Here is a 17,237-nt window from a genome sequence, read left to right as displayed (position 1 = left end):
GCAGAGTGTGTGAGCACCACACAGGAAGTCAAACAAGGCTCAGAATCCAGGCCTGGCCATCTTTGGTTGTGTAACGTTGGGTGAGATGTTTCAATGTTCTAGTACTGAGCCTCCATAATGAGAGAATAATGCTAATGACTATTCTAGAAATGTAGCACGGAGACAGATGTGCAGAAAGTTCTCAGCAGATGGTGACAGTCATCATGTGGACACCAACAAGAACAGATATGGCAACCCACTCCCTGCACCTCCTCATACATGCCTAGGCCTTTGGTCATTAATAAAGAAGAGGAACGGCCAGGCTATGGTGACACATGCCTTTAATCCCAGCACTCAGGGAGCAACGGAAAGTCGATCTCTGTAAGCTTGGTCTACAGAGCAAGTTCCAGAACAGCCAGAAGTACACAGAGAAAACCTGTCTTTAAAAAAAGAGACAGACAAAGAATGTATCCATGAAAATAGAAATAGATGGAAGACTGTCAAGGAATATTTGAATTTTGGTGACTCAGAATTGAAGCAGGCAAAGGGGGAGGGGAGAGTTTTGAATCACAGCACAAAACAACAGAAAGACAGTCAAAGGATGATGGACTTTAAAGAGCTTGAAAATAATTTACTCAAACTGACCTGGATAGTAAGGGAGCCAGGGACACAGGAAGGATTTTTTAGAGTTCACAGCTAAGAACCTCTTCAATTGCTTTTTAGTAACACAAGAAAAACTATAAGACAGCATAGGAGAACTTAATATAAATAATCTAAAGAGTGATCGCCTCTTGAAGGGGTAGGAAGTGAGTGTGACCAGGAGAGGCATGCAAATGTCTTTTGTAAAGATTTTTTTTAACAATAAAGCATTTAAAAATTGGGAGGGGAGTCTTCCCTCATAAAGAGAGAAAGGTAGGAGGAAGGGGAGAAGGCAGGAGATCAGAGTTAAGCTGGAGGAGGGAAGATGCTACACAACATCCAAGCACACAAGAGGGACCTGTGAGGAAACACAGCCCACCGGTCCCCTCCACAGACCCCACCAATCAGCCTGCAGGGACCGCCTCTCAGCTGTCACAGTGGCTGTCACTGCCTGCCACCTACAAGCTTGTGCTCCGGATCCCCTCTTTCTCAACAATAGTGTTGCCTCCTGCAGGGTGCATCTCTGTTCTCCACAGCCCTGTCTCTCCCACCCATTACTTCCTGGCTTTCAGTCCTGGGGTCCTAGGATTATGTTCAGTGTCCTGCTGGGTTTCATGACCACTCACCTTTCCAGCCTATGAGCTCTGCCACGTGCGTGGTGTGTTCACATTGTCCAATATTCGAAACCCATCCCTTAGCTCAGTGCCTTAGCCACTGCAGAAGATGGGGACAGACAGGAGAAATGTACATAGTATGTCAATTTTCACCAGATCCTGTGCAAAATACCATACTGGATAAAGGTCATTATTGGGACAACAAATTAGGAAGGTGGGCTGTGTACTAGATAACAAGAGTAAGCTATTTAAATTTAATTACTGCTTTTGTAATTCAATTTTGTAGCAAATCATACTGAAATATGAAGGAGCATAACAGTATAAGCAACATTTTCCCAAATAATGCTCAATAAAACTAATACAGAAACACATTGAGAAATATCAATGGCACATGTCTTTTGTCAGGAGATTGGGGTGGGCAGATCTCTGAACGTAAGGATAGCCTGGTCTATGCAGTGAGATCCAGGACAGCCAGGCCTACAAATAAAAGGGATGGGGGTAAAATCAAAGTATAAGTAAGTGAAAATACTAAAATTTGATTAATATCACTTATGGTGGTAAAAGGACTCCTTGTAGCTACCTTGCAATCTGATTGTAAACTTGAACTTGGTTGAAAATAAAAGACTTGAGTTTCGATATGAATGAAACCAAAGTTAAGAAAAACCAAAACTATGTTTGGATGCCCCCAAAGTAAACATAATGCTAATGAAATAGGAGGCTCTCAAGCTCACAGCTCTCCGGGGCTACATATTCAAGGTAAGGTCAGTACCACTGGCAATGTAACATTGTCTCAAAAAAAGAGAGGGAAAGTGACGTATTAAAGTCACTAATTGTCATATTATATTAATATTTATATTAAAATACACATTCTTCAGCTATCCATTTAGAAACCTCTACCCTTTTTAATTTTTTGAAAAATGACCGCATTAGAGAGACCAGGCTGCCTCCCACTCACAGTTCCTCCCCCCTGAGCCAGTCCAGTGCTAGGATTCCACATCCTTGAGGAATTGTGTCAGTATCGAATTAGACAAGAATCATCACAGAACCAAGGCTGTGTTTATCTTGGCTTGTTCCATATTTGTAAGAGAAAATGTCGAGGACAGACTTTTCAGAATGAGAAGGCATTTGCTTTTTACTTTAGTAAGTATGATGATTGTTTTTAAAGAGTGAGCTCTACACGATACCACCCTGAATGTTCCTATAATTTCTGATAAAGAATAAAATATAAGTTAGCTGATCTCTCTGGACATTGAATTATTTCATGTAGGGGGAAAAAATCTCAGCCACAGGACAGACATCAGTCTCTGAGTGAATCTCCTAAAATATATATACCAAAGACCAAATATGAGCCATCAACAAATCCATTTCTACACTTAGAAAATGAGGCTAATTCTACACTAATATTAACCATCAAGTCATTGATCCAAACACACAGTTCCTTATAACTGCTGATACTCATAAAGAACAGAGTCAATAGTTACAGTGCTCAGATTATACATGGTGCTCAATAAATGTTTCTTGAAACATTGAAAACTAACTGATCAATGAATTCATGTGTTTCTCCAGCTTCCTTTGTGCTCAGCTAAGAAGTCAGAAGTACCAGAGGAAGAATCCATCCATTTTCCAGGACATTCCTGGCTTCCTCTCAGCCACTACAAAATATTTAACCAGAAGGAGCAGGGAAAAGGAGGAAGGACTCTTGGAGAGTAGAGAAGAGAGAATCCACCTCACATGTTTTGACAAGTATGCAGAGAGAGATTTTACAAAACAAATTAAAATACATTGTCTGACAGTCTCATCTCACCAACTAGACACAAAGGCCATGGTCAACCAGAGCTCCCCCATGGGCTTCCTCCTGCTGGGCTTCTCTGAACACCCACACCTGGAAAAGATTCTCTTCGTGGTTGTCTTGTGTTCCTACCTCCTCACCCTCCTAGGAAACACACTCATCCTCCTGCTGTCCACGCTCGACCCCAGGCTCCACTCTCCGATGTACTTCTTCCTCTCCAACCTCTCCTTCTTGGACCTCTGCTTCACCACAACCTGTGTCCCCCAGATGCTGGTCAACCTCTGGGGCCCCACAAAGACCATCAGCTTCCTGGGATGCTCTGTTCAGCTCTTCATCTTCATGTCCCTGGGGACAACAGAGTGCATCCTCCTGACAGTTATGGCCTTTGACCGCTATGTGGCTGTCTGCCGGCCCCTCCACTATGCCACCATCATCCACCCACGCCTGTGTCGGCAGTTGGCAGGTACGGCCTGGGCTATAGGCTTGGTCCAATCCACAGTTCAGACCCCTCCCACCCTCCACCTGCCCTTCTGTCCCCACAGGCAGATAGATAACTTTTTGTGTGAAGTCCCATCTCTAATTCAACTGTCCTGTGGGGACACCACTTTTAATGAGATCCAGATGGCTGTTGCCAGTGTCTTCATTGTGGTTGTGCCTCTAAGCCTAATCCTTGTCTCTTATGGTGCCATTGCCAGGGCAGTACTAAGGATACGTTCTGCAAAGGGGCGCAGGAAAGCTTTCGGGACCTGCTCCTCCCACCTCATCGTGGTCACCCTCTTCTACAGCTCAGTCATTGCTGTCTACCTGCAGCCCAAAAATCCCTATGCCCAAGAGAGGGGCAAGTTCTTTGGTCTCCTCTATGCTGTGGGCACTCCTACACTCAACCCTCTTGTATACACCCTGAGGAACAAGGAGGTGAAGAGAGCATTCTGGAAGCTCCTAGGGAAAGATGGGGACTCTGAGGAGAGCTGAGGGAGAAAGAATTAATATACTTTCCAAATAAAGATGAATTTGAGCCTCTGTGAAAAATTTGAACTCCCAAGTCCATTCACTCTTCATGCCTATCCAAGCCACAACAGTAGACCTAGTGAGTGACAGGCTGTAGTGGAGGGGTAAGGGTATTGAGAAGGAGAGAAACAGAATCAGAAGATGAATAGGAAGAGTGCTAGATGTTTCTTCCAAAATGAAGCATTCTTACCTGGACTAATCAAGGAGGCTCATCTGACTCAAGAAATTTAGAAAGAAGGAAAAAAATATCACAATACTCAGGTCCGTGAAATTTACAGGATTCTGGTGATTCCTTCTTGGAATGACATAACCAGTAAACAATTGGAAGGGAGAAACCTCTCCAAAGATCTAGCTGCAAGCAAGTTATACACCAGACCCCAGTGGCACAACTTATGTGTGTCCTCATTCACGCTTAAGTGAAGCTTCCAGTGATATAGCTACTGCTGTAATACATCAGCCATTCTTCTGTAACTACAGTAAATAAACTCATTGCTTGACCAACCTGGACTTGAATGGAATAATTTATTTGGCCTACCTTTGGTGCCCTACTTGGATGAATTCGTATTTATTGTCATTTTTCTATGGATGAGGGAGAGGAAGACAGAGACACAGAGACAGAAAGACAAAGAGATAGGGGAGGTATCTTGAATTCACGTTCAAAGACATAGTTAAGATTTGTTTCTATTCTACTCAGTAGTTAATTGGTTTTATTTGGTTTATAAGACCCCATTGCCCTCTGTACCTTTTTTTCTGGCTAACTGTACCATTATTCCATACTTTGTATAGGGTTTTTGTGCTTTTGTTCTTGTTTATTTGTTTTGTTTTTATGATTTTTTTCAAGACAGGGTATTTTTCAAAACTATGTAGCTCTGGCTGTCCTAGAACTCACGCTGTAGACCAGGCTGGCCTCAAACTCACAGATATCCACTTGTCTCTGTCTCTTGTGTGCTGGAATTAAAGATGTGTGTCACTTTAACATGAAGACATAACTCACAGCATCTGGAGTTTTTTCCATAGTATAGCTAGAAAGAAACCAGGGATACTCCCACAAAAAACTAATCCAGGGACTTTCCTACTCCAAGACAAGAGATTTCAGAGAATTGGTGCTTGTTTTAGAAATGTAAGAAACACACCCAGAATATGAACTCTCTCCCTCTCCTTGCCACTTCCTATATGGAATTCTTTTCAAGGTTAAGCCAAGGACAGGGGTATTCCAGAGACCCAAATGTCCTCCTAGGTGACCCTGGAGACAAGTTCTTGAGATTAGCATCCTTGCCTCTGATGAAGAATCAGAGGGGTATTGTTGTTCTGGATCACAACTCCTCCTCACCCTGTCTTCTAAAATGAAGATGAAGATAACAGATAGAGCAGCCTTTTGATTCCAGAAATTTTGATGGGAGAGGGAACAAGAAGCACAGAAATCCGTGAACCTGCTGTCCCATTCCAAGCTGATGGAATATCCCAGATGAAGTCAACCCACCCAGTAGGTCTTCCCTGGAGAAGAGCCTTCTTCCTGTTGAGGAATAAAAGTTCATGTGGGAATGTGTCAAAGAGCTTTGACAATGAATAGTGCTCTAGAAATGCAAACCAAACTCTATATAAAAATCTACTGCCAGGACTGGAGAGCTGGCTCAGCAATTAAGAATGCTGGATGCTCTTGAAGAAGACCCAGATCCAGTTCCCAGCGCCCATTAGTGGCTTAAAAATGTCTCCTGTTCCAAGGAGTTCAACACCTTCTTTTGGCTTCCCTAGGCAGTAGAGACTCATGTAGTGCACTTCATAAACATAAAATAAGAACAAATAAAATTTAAACACACAAACTAATAAATAATTGTTATTCTAAAAACCTACAGTGAATTCCTTCTTAAAAAAATATTTATTTTGTTTTTACTTATGTGTACTTGTTTCTGTGTATATATGTTCAAGAATGTGCAAATGCCTGCAGAAGTCATAAGACCTTGGATCCCCAAAGCAAGAATTACAAGTCACTGTGAACTAACCTGGATGAGTACTGGACTCCAGCTCCTGTCCTCAGCAAGAATAGCAAGTGCTCTTAAGCACTGAGTCATTTCTCCAGGTCTCTGAATTCTTATTTACTGAAGGCGCATTTAACATTCAAAGGAAGGGAAGCAGAAGACTTGGGATATACCTCTGTGGAAGAACATTTGTCTAGCATGTGTGAGTCTGTCTCTAAATTCAATTTTTAGCACTAGAAGAAAACAAATGCATTAGACAGACAATTCAGTCATTAAGTGCATGTACTGCTCTTAAGTTCCAGCACCCATATCAGAAGGCTCACAACCCAGGTGCAGGTGATCTGACACCCCTGGTTGCTATAAACACCTGCATATATATATATATGTGTGTGTGTGTGTATGTATATATGTACATATGTGTATATATATATATTTGTATAAGCACAGATAGAAGTAGTCAAAAATAATAAAAAATAAATATTTTTCTGAAATTCAGTCGAGACCCCTGGGTGAGAAGCTTAGAAAATCTCCCTATAAATCATCAATATATCTAAAATAAATAAAACATGTCATTTCAAGTACTGAAGATAAGCCAAAAGCATAAAATAAGCTCCATTTATTCACATTTTTTAAAAAAAATAATATTGAACGGGAGAAAGAACAATGTCAGTCTGAGACATGTATTCTGGAGCTGGTCCCAGCAGGCCTCCAAGGATAGCATAAAACAAGGTTATTCAGATATTCAGACATGCGACGGGGATCAGGAGTTCTAGTGAGGATGGTACTGCTTTTATTTGGAGCAGGCTATGAAAAGCAATAACACCTCAGTGGGGAACGACTAGAAAATATCAACAGAGTAGCCAGTCTGAGGTTGCAGCCTTGTTCTGAGCAAACAAGTCAAGTCAAGCAAACCTGCAAGTCAGCCAAAAATGTAACAGCAAGTCCTTAAACAAGTCAACAGAAACCTTAATCCAACTCAGTGTAACTCTGCTGTCTGGAAAGAGTAAACACAGAGCCCTATGTGCTGTTTATCTTGTTGAACACAGAGATAGAAAACAAAAACCAAGGTAGATTTATAAGCCACCTGAACTTGGAAAGCATCTGCCAAATTCCATGTAAACCTATCAGGAAAAGGGTGGGATCTGCAACTCTGTAACTTCAGACTAGCTTCTTTGTTGATATTTCCTAGTTGTTTGCCACTGAAGTGTTGTTGCTTTTGAAAACCTCCAAGTGTGTATTTTTTTTCTGTGTGCCCCAAATAAAAGCAGTTCCATCCTCGCCAGAACTCCTGGTCCCCCCTGGCATGCCTGAATAAGCTTGTTTGATGCTATCCCTGGAGGCGTGTTGGGACCAGCTCCAGACTAACGTGTCTCAGACTGTCCTTCTTTCTCAGGTTCCGTCTAAGCCCAAAACCTCCACCCAACAACTGGCTGACCAAAATTACCTTTCCTTTCCCTGGGGAAATACTTAGGAAGCCCAACTCAAGAGAATTATTTGGGTTTGTTACAGCGGCTCATAACCCTAAGAGACCTTGTATCAAGATAAATAATTAAAGTTTAGGTATAACTCAGTGTTAGATAGAACACATGATTAGCATGCTCAATGGCTCAACTTCCAATAGTAAAAATATAATTTTTTTAACTATTTACTCATTTTATGTAAATGTACACTGATGCTGTCTTCAGACACACCAGAAGATGGCACTGGATCCCATTACAGATGGTGGCTGGGAATGGAACTTTGGGCCTCTGGAAGAGCAGCCAGTGCTCCTAACTGCTGAGCCATCTCTCCAGGCCCATAAAATAATTTTTAAAAGTTGAGTTATCACTCAGTAGAGACATCAACAGCTACATAGAGAGAAAAAAAAGCTCACAAATTTTACTCACCAGAGAAATTCATCAAATAAACATAAAATCTCTGTGGTTGCCATCTATTGAATGAGAGTTGATTACCATTGAGAATTGTTGCATATTATCCAAAATATCTAACTTTTAGTGGTGCTTTGTGGCACATGCCTATGATCTCAGCACATGAGAGGCCGGAGAGGGTGGATTGTCTGGAGATCGAGGCCATCCTGAGTTACATACTGAGTACTACGTCATACATAGGTACCTAATTAGACCCTATCTCAATAAAAGGTCCAGTTTCAACGCCAAGAGGAAGATAATGCTTGTGTGGCACGTGCGTGCATGTGCGTGTACGTTTCAAGGCTTGCGTATGCGGCATGCGTGCGTACGTGCGTGTGTGTGTGTGTGTGTGTGTGTGTGTGTATGCAAAGGAAGCCCATCAATAATGGTTTCTGGTTTCTGGCCTGTCTCAATGTTGCAAGGGGCGGGGTGAGGGGCCAGGGGAGTGGTCCAGTAGAGAATATGCATTTGTTCAAATGAGCATGACAATGATCAGATTTAAAACAAAAAGGAAGGAAGGAAGGAAGGAAGGAAGGAAGGAAGGAAGGAAGGAAGGAAGGAAGGAAGGAAAGAAAAAAAGGGAGGGAGGGAGGAAAAGAAAGGAGAGAGAGAGAGAGAGAGAGAGAGAGAGAGAGAGAGAGAGAGAGAGAGAGAGAGAGAGAGAGAGAGAGAGGAGGGAGGGGGAGGGAGAGGGACAGGAGGGAGAGGAGGGAGGGAGAGGAGAGGAGCTCCCCAAGTTCATTCGATGTGTTTTGGCAAGGTCTTAAGTCTGGGGATGATTAAATGTATCTACCTGAGAGCCAGCACGTAGGATGGCACACCTTCCCAGCCTGTCCTCCCTGGAGCGATGGACCAGAACCAGAAGAACCGGTCAGAGCGCTGGAGTCCGGATATGAAGAAAACCGCTTGCACTTGGCTGCTGCTGCCGAATCCTACAGGGGAGCGACCCAGGCGGCGGAATTCCAGAGTTGACCTCTCTTTGGGGTTGGACTTGGAAGACGCCCTGGGACCTATGGCTGCAGGGCGGCCGCCACCCTGGCTGCGCTCAGCGAGGGTAAACCCGCGACACCTGACCCGCGTGGTGGTCTGGAACCGCAGCCCGCGCGTGGTGCAGCCTGTGTGGCTCGATTTCCACGGTGAACCACAGCCCTTCCAGACGCTGCTGCCCGGCACCAGCCTCCGCGTCAACAGCTACCGAGGTCATCCTTGGCTCTTCAGGGATGCAAGGACAAACGACAGACTCCTGGTTAACCAAACTGAGTTATTTGTGCCATCGCTCAACGTTGACCAGCAGTTTGCTCTAGCCAACATCACCCTGCCGGTATATACACTGAAAGAGCGGTGCCTTCAGGTTGTGCGAAGCCTGGTCAGCCCCGAGAACTACAGGAGACTGGACATTGTCTCATCACTCTATGACGATTTGGAAGATTACCCCAACGTGAGGAAAGACCTGGAACGGCTTAGCCAAGAACACATTGAAAATCAGTGGTTATTAGAAAAGGCAGCCGAAGAAAATCACTGAAGAATCACTGATGGTAATTGATGAGTCTTGATCGGCATGTGGAACCGGCCACTTAACCTTTTAAAATAGTGTTTCATCTTTTTAGTGAAAAGGAAAGCTAACTGGGGACTGGAGAATATAGCTCAGTGGTAGAGCATTTGCCTAGTCAGTGCACGAGTCTTGGGCTCAATCATTTGAAAAGTAATGGCATCACAAAATGCCACTTAATATATGTGTTTTCTAGAAGCATCAGGAGAAATGTTGCACTTTTCCCTCCTAGCAACTCAGAAAATTTGAGTGTAGGATGTTTGTATAAGTGAATAAGAAAGTTAGTGTATTCAATAGAAAGTAGTCACATCTCAATAGATGCATTGTGGTTAGCAACCTACCCCCTCCTGCTTTGGAAAAACAGAGACCCTGGATGTAGAAATGAGAATTTATTTCTGAGGTCCCAGCCCCTATTACATCAGAACCCTTCAGTTAGTGATGTTAGTGAACAAGCTGTAGATGCTTTGACAGACAGGCTCAGGAGGGTGAGCCTCTTTGGTTGGGAAGGGGAAGCTAATTTAAAATGCACTTAGCAAACATCTTAAAAGAAGCTGTTTTTATGGAAAGTGGGTTTTTTTTTTCTCCTTGTTCAAGGCTTATCAATTTGGGGTAGTTTTTTGTTTGTTTGTTTCTGTTTGTAACCAAGATTGGCTTTTCACAGTTACTGAGGTAACAGTGGTAACTTATCTAGACAGAAAGTAGCTATGCTTCTGTATAATTCTAGTCCCATGGACGGTAAATAAATTGTTGCCAGGTCTGAGTGCTTTCTTCTTCTTCTTCTTCTTCTTCTTCTTCTTCTTCTTCTTCTTCTTCTTCTTCTTCTTCTTCTTCTTCTTCTTCTTCTTCTTCTTCCTTCTCCTTCTCCTTCTCCTTCTCCTTCTCCTTCTTCTTCTTCTTCTTCTTCTTCTTCTTCTTCTTCTTCTTCTTCTTCTTCTTCTTCTTCTTCTTCTTCTCTTCTTCTTCTTCTTCTCTTCTTCCTTCCTTCTCCTCTTCCTCCTCCTCCTCCTCCTCCTCCTCCTCCTCCTCCTTCTTCTTCTCCTCTCCTTCTCCTCCTCTCCTTCTCCTCCTCCTCCTCTTCCTCTTCCTCCTCCTTCTCCTCCTCCTTCTTCTTCTCCTCCTCCTTCTTCTTCTTTTCTCCTTCTTCTTCCTCCTCCTCCTTCTCTTTCTCCTCTTCCTCCTCCCCTCTTCTTCATCTTCTTCTCCCTCCTCTTCTTCCTCTTCCTCTTCCTCTTCCTCCTCCTCCTCTTTCTCTTCCTGTTCTTCTTCCTTTTCTTCTTCCTCTTCTTCCTCTTCCTCCTCCTCCTCCTCCTCCTCATCCTCCTCTTCTTCTTCTTCCTATGAACCCTTGGAATTTCATATGGTTCAAGTACTTTTATCAGCAGGATCTGGGTACACTTTTCATCTGGATAGAAAGGACTCAAAGCTAGACAGGGCCTCTTCAGCCAGTTGCCATTAACTGTGGGTTTGTAGAGTATTCTGGAATGTTTTACAGTTAAATAAATGTTCGTTTCCTTCCTTACAGTCTGGACTTCATACATTCATTCATTAGCTTCATACTTTTATTAAACTTACATTTTATGTGTGTGACCCTTTCTACTTTCTAGCACTATAACAATTTTTTCCACATTGCCCTTAGACTTTCATAAACATCAGTGTTCTAGTCAAACTGTAATTAATGCAATTTCATCACATTTCCTGGCAGCTGCTACAACTGTTCCTTAACACACCAAAGAAACTGTAGAAACAAAGATTCTACAGTCTAAGAAAATAAGAACATTCCAGTTATACATTCAGACCGCTGAAACGACTATCAGGTATGACTGTGGATCTTACCCAAAACATCCACTATGATATGAACCTCATATCCTAACTCTGATGGATGACAGAATAGACACTTGTATCAAATGCCGGTTAGACAGATGACTTTACCTGTCTACATATGCACAAGTGTACACACACACACACACACACACACACACACACACACACACACACACACAAAAGAGCAATATGGATTTATATGGATAAATCAGAGAGCAGGAACAATGTCTAGATGCTGGGTAGACAGGAAAAATGTGACTCTGGTTATCCCTACTAACAAGAGGAATGGGTGATTTTGTCCCCCATCATTCCATTAAGGCTATTACTGGCACACGTTCTCCAGAGAGTCTCCTGCCCCTCTACCATAATTACTAGCTAATTATCTGTGGGCTGTGGAACCTCTGGGTTTTAGCTGAATTAATGAGATGTTTCTCTCCATAGGATAGGAGTCCTGGGATCCCTCTCTCTACCATATACTTAATGTCAGACGTTTCACCACCAGGACCACTGAACAGATGCCAACTTCTCCACGGACTGTTAGCCAAAACCTTGCTAGTTAAGAGATGCCTCTGTGTCACGTGGCCTCATTTTACCTCTTAGGAAAGGCAGCTGTCTACGGTTGGGGAACCGGTCTGTTCATCTGTGTTTAGGCTTGAACTCTGGTGCTTACCTCTATATTGCTGTAGCCGCTGTAGCCTAGCAGATTAAACTTCCTTTGTTAACTTCCTCGTGTCAAAGGGAAGACAGCCAGTCACATGTAGATAGGTAAGGGACAATCAGAACAGCTTGGCTAGAGGGATACAGAGTCCTCATGTAGGATTTGCATGGTCTGTGCAGTACCAATACTCCTGGCAAGAAAGATTCTAGGCAATCATGACTTGAAAGCTGTCCCATAAAATCTGAGAATTTAGGAATCAAATGAGCTAGCTCTAACAAAAACCCATGGGTGTGCTCTTTATAAAAAAGCGAGTGTGGCTACAAAGCTGAGTGCTCCCTATTTCAATCGGAGATCCAGCTGCCCCTTCAGAGACCATTCCCCTTCCTTGTTTTGAGTTTCCTTCTTGATGTCCCTGCAGACACGAGGCACCAATTAGGAATCTCGTCACGGGCAATTGCCGGCAACCGAAGTACTCCTTCAGTTGAGGGTAAGTAGAATACTAGCCTTTCTCTCATGTAATATCAGCGTCTGTGTATTCTCAACCACAGACCCTCACATAGGGAGTTAAAGGGGGTGAGGGCTTTTTATATGCTTGCTTTGGGGGTTCTGTTACTTTGGGGGTTGTTTTTTGTTTGCTTTTGTTTTTGAAGCAAATGTACCCCCAGGCTGCTCCCAAACACAGAACTCCACATGCAGCTGACTCTTGAGTGCCAAGATTACAGGCATTAAGGAGGAATACAAAACACAGTGATTTACCAGCTGCTCATCTAGTGGTCTCATTCCCTTGTATTTTGGACAGGAAAATGCCACTGTCTGTCACAGCTCCTTCTGTACTCCCCCAGGTATGGGGGAAATTTTTCTAGCATTCTCTTGGTTCCCAACATTGTTCAAGTGGGTAAACTTAGAAGCCTTACTTGCCCAGAGACCGTTCACTGTAAAAATTTATGGTAAAATTGATAAGATCTTTGCAGGGCTGCTATGGAAACCAGATGTTCAGGGAGCTGTTGGCCGTACATGGCACACGTGAAGCACTCTATAATTGGAAAGTGCTAATAGCAAAAGCAAGAGATGATTTACCAGACCTTCATCAACCACTTCAGGTGACCAGCGCTGTCTCGTAGTACAAGAAGCAGAAAAAATTCACAAATAAATGCATGTTTTAGAATGATTGGAATAATAGTAAGTATAACTTACCAAAAGAGAGGGAGGGTTGACCTCACTAAAGAAGACGAACTCTAAAGAGATCCAGAAATGAGGCAGAAAAAAAGAAGGGAGTGACCTCCCATGGGAAGAGCCAAGTTAGAGGCAGAGTGGGTAAGGACAATAATCAAATGGAGATGGGTGTCACTGAACATGAAGAAAGCAAAGGAGGATTATCTGCTGTCACATGGTTTCTTTGGGATAACAAGATGCTTCAGAGGTAGATGGTTCTGGTCTGGTCATTTGACTTGGCAAGTGCACTTTTAGAACAATGAATTCACATGAAAGACAGCTCAGCTGGTAATGTGGCTTGCTATGCTGCATCTGCATGAAGACCAGAGCTGAGAGCCTAACACCCAAGTAAAGAGCCAAGAGCAATGTTCATATGTGTTAACTCAGCATGAGGAGGCAGAAACTGAAGGATCCTTGGGGCTTAATAGCCAGCTAGTCTAGCCAAATTACAGAGCTTGCAAAAAAAACAAAATAGACTGCAACTGAGAAAGACACTGGACACCAACCTCTGGCCTCCCACAAGGTTACACATACCTATGTGCATGAGCATGCACACACGCACACACACACACACACACACACACACACACACACACACAAAATGCGGTGTATATTAATAAGGTTTATTTTATATCATGTGTGTTAGTATTTTGCCTGCATGATGTATGCTAAGTACTAGCATGCATGGTACATGGATGCAGAGACCAAAAGAAGGCATCAGATCTCCTAGAGCTGGAGTTAGGGATGGCTATAAGCTACCGTAGGCCCTAGGGTGCTCTGCAAAGAAGAGCGTGTTCCCTTAGCAGTTGAGCCATCTCTCCCACCCCATGCAATGCAGAGGGAGAGAGGGGGAGGGAGAGAGAGAGAGAGAGAGAGAGACAGAGAGAGAGAGAGAGAGAGAGAGAGAGAGAGAGAGAGAGAGAGAGAGAGAGAGAGAGAGAGAGAGAGACAGAGAGACAGAGAGAGAGAGAGAACAGGAATAATTTGTGTAATGTTGAAAGGTATTTCCGTTTTTAAGGATGGCAAATGGGAAGCCAAGGAGAGGCAAGCAAGGGACCCTCTAAAGTATGTGGAATGTCTGATTTACAACCTTAACCTGGGTACTGGGTGCATCAGAGGTTGAACTTGTTGTTTATACTGTACGTGTGTGTGTTGATAATACTTCAGTTTGCATATAAAATGATAATGATAAGAAATATTCTGTGGAGAGAAAACAAGGTAGGAAGAAATGAGAGCAGAAGGTTCTGGAAAAAAATGGTGGGGCAGCGAGTGAGGACCTGTAACTGAGTGTTCCTCCATCTTAAGGCCACTTCCGCCAGAGCCCCACTCACTCACTGCTGCCCTGCCCTCTGCCAGACCAGAGAGCCCTGTGTCCTCAATTCAGTTTCCAGAGTAGCTGCAGCTTCTCTCTTCCCTCACTGAGCCAGGCTGCTGTGCTCTAATATTTGCAGTCACTTCAGTGATGGAGTTCTCCCAGACGAAATTTCCCTCAAATACGCCCTTCACCTTATGAACTCTTTACTTTCATCCACCCCATACAACCCACATGACTGGCTTTTATATCTGAGGCTTTTAATAATGCAACCATGGGCCACAGTGATTTTAAAGCAACTATTACTTCCTGCCTGTTGACTCTCACGAAGACGGAGTGATTATACCAAAGCTACTATATAACCAGGGCAGCTGTTTAGTAAAAGATGATTAAAGAAACCAAAAACAACAGAAACAGTCTGCTGTGTATGCATGGAGTCCCATACAGCGAAAGAAAATCTCTCACATGCATAACGTACTCTAAGCCAGGTTGGATAGCTCACATTTACAGGCCCAACATTCCGGAAGTGATACAGGAAGCCTGTGGCAAGCCTGCACATCAAAACAAAACCTTATTTCAAACAAACAAACAAAAAGACTTACTCTGTCTCTGATGAGTAAGTCTTAAAATAATAAGTATAAAATAACATACTTCTTGTTAGGCCAAAGAGTATTCACCAAATAAACACACAAATACTGAGACTTCAAAACTAACAGAGAGACAACCTGAAATTTCTTTCAAAACAATTGGTTTTAATATCTTTTATTCACTTATTTTTATTTCACTTATTTATCTGTGTAGGGTTTGGGAAAGTACATGTCTAAACTATGGTTCATGCCTGACAGTTTTCTCCCTCAAAAGTACATCCTGAGACCTAAACCACAGTATTTATTTCCTCCAAGAGATAATAGGCGTGAGACAGCACTGAGGAAAAACCAGAAAAGCACTGAGAACATAGGGCACCCAACATCTTTCTATTGAAACAATGAACGAGTTGATTCACCCATCTGAAATCACCATTCTCTATCTTTTAGCTAGAAAGTCAGAAGCACCAGTATGAGGTTCTACCCATCCTCCACCACGTTCTTGATTTCCTCATGGCTACTGGACAATGTTTGACCGGGTGACCAGGTGAAAGAGGTGAAGGCAAGGACCTGCCTGGTGATGGGCCTGGAAGTGGACTTTGTGAGAGCAGAGGAAGAAGAAAAATGCCCACCTAGCGTGTCCTAACAATATCCTGAGAAGCACACAAAGGGCACGTTCACCACACTAATCTGACAATCCCATTCCTCCAATTAGACACAGACACCATGTTCAATCAGAGCTCCCCCATGGGCTTCCTCCTGCTGGGCTTCTCTGAACACCCACACCTGGAAAAGATTCTCTTCGTGGTTGTCTTGTGTTCCTACCTCCTCACCCTCCTAGGAAACACACTCATCCTCCTGCTGTCCACACTCGACCCCAGGCTCCACTCTCCAATGTACTTCTTCCTCTCCAACCTCTCCTTCTTGGACCTCTGCTTCACCACAACCTGTGTCCCCCAGATGCTGTTCAACCTCTGGGGTCCCACAAAGACCATCAGCTTCCTGGGATGCTCTGTCCAGCTCTTCATCTTCATGCTCCTGGGGACGACAGAGTGCATCCTCCTGACAGTAATGGCCTTTGACCGCTATGTGGCTGTCTGCCAACCCCTCCACTATGCCACCATCATCCACCCACACCTGTGTCGGCAGTTGTCAGCTGTGGCCTGGGGTATAGGTTTGATCCAATCCATAGTTCAGACCCCTCCCACCCTCCATCTGCCCTTCTGTCCCCACAGGCAGATCGATGACTTTCTTTGTGAAGTCCCATCTCTAATTCGACTCTCTTGTGGGGACACCACTTTTAATGAGATCCAGTTGGCAGTTGCAGGAGTCATCTTCCTGCTTGTACCTCTGAGCCTCATCCTTGTCTCTTACGGAGTCATCGCCAGGGCAGTCCTGAAAACTAACTCTTCAAAGGGGCGCAGGAAAGCTTTTGGGACCTGCTCCTCCCACCTCATCGTGGTCACCCTCTTCTACAGCTCAGGCATTGCTGTCTATCTGCAGCCCAAAAATCCCTATGCCCAAGAGAGGGGCAAGTTCTTTGGCCTCTTCTATGCAGTGGGCACCCCCACATTCAACCCTCTTGTATACACCCTGAGGAACAAGGAGGTGAAGAGAGCATTCTGGAAGCTGCTGGGGAAGGATGTGGACTCTGGGGAAAGCTGAGGGCAAAATACTTGTGTGCTTTCTGAATTAAAATTTTCTTCATGATATGTATACTGTATTCACATATTTGTGCATATATATTTAACAATAATAATAGCAAAAGAAGCTATCAACTTGAAAGGGAGATGTGTGAGGAGTTGGAAGGAGGAAACCTGGGAAAAGCCAGAGGGAGAATAGAAAGGGAGGGGAAACATGATAACAATTCTATTTCAATTAAAATATATCTTGGACAAACATTTTAAATGTTAAGCTCCCAAGGCCACACACCTGAGTCACACTTGAGTGTGACTATGAAGAGAGAGAGAGAGAGAGAGAGAGAGAGAGAGAGAGAGAGGGAGATTCATTTCCTTTATGAACTTTAAATACAAACATTATCTACTCTTGATATTTCCTCTGTTTTCCATTGTATCTTCATTATCTTTGTTTCTATACATTCTCAAACTCTTTCAAGGTGGTCTCTGGATATATATTCTCTCCCCAGTTGTTATTTCTGTATAAGGAAGCACATATATCTGCAAGCAATC

The 17,237-nt window shown here is 43.5% G+C and overlaps 3 protein-coding genes across 3 annotated transcripts; all 3 read left to right on the top strand.

Moving 5' to 3' along the window:
- Positions 1-3,054: 3,054 nt before the first annotated feature.
- On the top strand, positions 3,055-3,993 carry LOC116887055 (olfactory receptor 2H2-like). Its single transcript, XM_032888544.1, has one exon. The coding sequence runs from the start codon at positions 3,055-3,057 to the stop codon at positions 3,991-3,993; it is 939 nt and encodes a 312-aa protein (XP_032744435.1).
- Positions 3,994-8,759: 4,766 nt separating this feature from the next.
- On the top strand, positions 8,760-9,434 carry LOC116887618 (von Hippel-Lindau disease tumor suppressor-like). The gene has a single exon (XM_032889224.1). It carries the CDS (start codon positions 8,760-8,762, stop codon positions 9,432-9,434), a length of 675 nt encoding a protein of 224 aa, XP_032745115.1.
- A 6,176-nt stretch (positions 9,435-15,610) lies between these two features.
- Positions 15,611-16,864, top strand: LOC116887219 (olfactory receptor 2H2-like). The gene has a single exon (XM_032888779.1). It carries the CDS (start codon positions 15,775-15,777, stop codon positions 16,711-16,713), a length of 939 nt encoding a protein of 312 aa, XP_032744670.1. The 5' UTR covers positions 15,611-15,774; the 3' UTR covers positions 16,714-16,864.
- The last annotated feature ends 373 nt before the right edge of the window (positions 16,865-17,237 follow it).

The sequence above is a fragment of the Rattus rattus genome, chromosome 18 (genome assembly GCF_011064425.1).
Source record: "Rattus rattus isolate New Zealand chromosome 18, Rrattus_CSIRO_v1, whole genome shotgun sequence".
Taxonomy (NCBI): Eukaryota; Metazoa; Chordata; class Mammalia; order Rodentia; family Muridae; genus Rattus; species Rattus rattus.
The sequence above is the reverse complement of the archived record's forward strand: the minus strand, read 5'-3'. Positions and strand labels throughout refer to the sequence as shown.

Excerpts from the sequence above, each read along its gene's own strand:
- LOC116887055 (XM_032888544.1), top strand. The coding sequence starts at position 3,055 with ATGGTCAACCAGAGCTCCCCCATGGGCTTCCTCCTGCTGGGCTTCTCT.
- LOC116887618 (XM_032889224.1), top strand. The coding sequence starts at position 8,760 with ATGGACCAGAACCAGAAGAACCGGTCAGAGCGCTGGAGTCCGGATATG.
- LOC116887219 (XM_032888779.1), top strand. The coding sequence starts at position 15,775 with ATGTTCAATCAGAGCTCCCCCATGGGCTTCCTCCTGCTGGGCTTCTCT.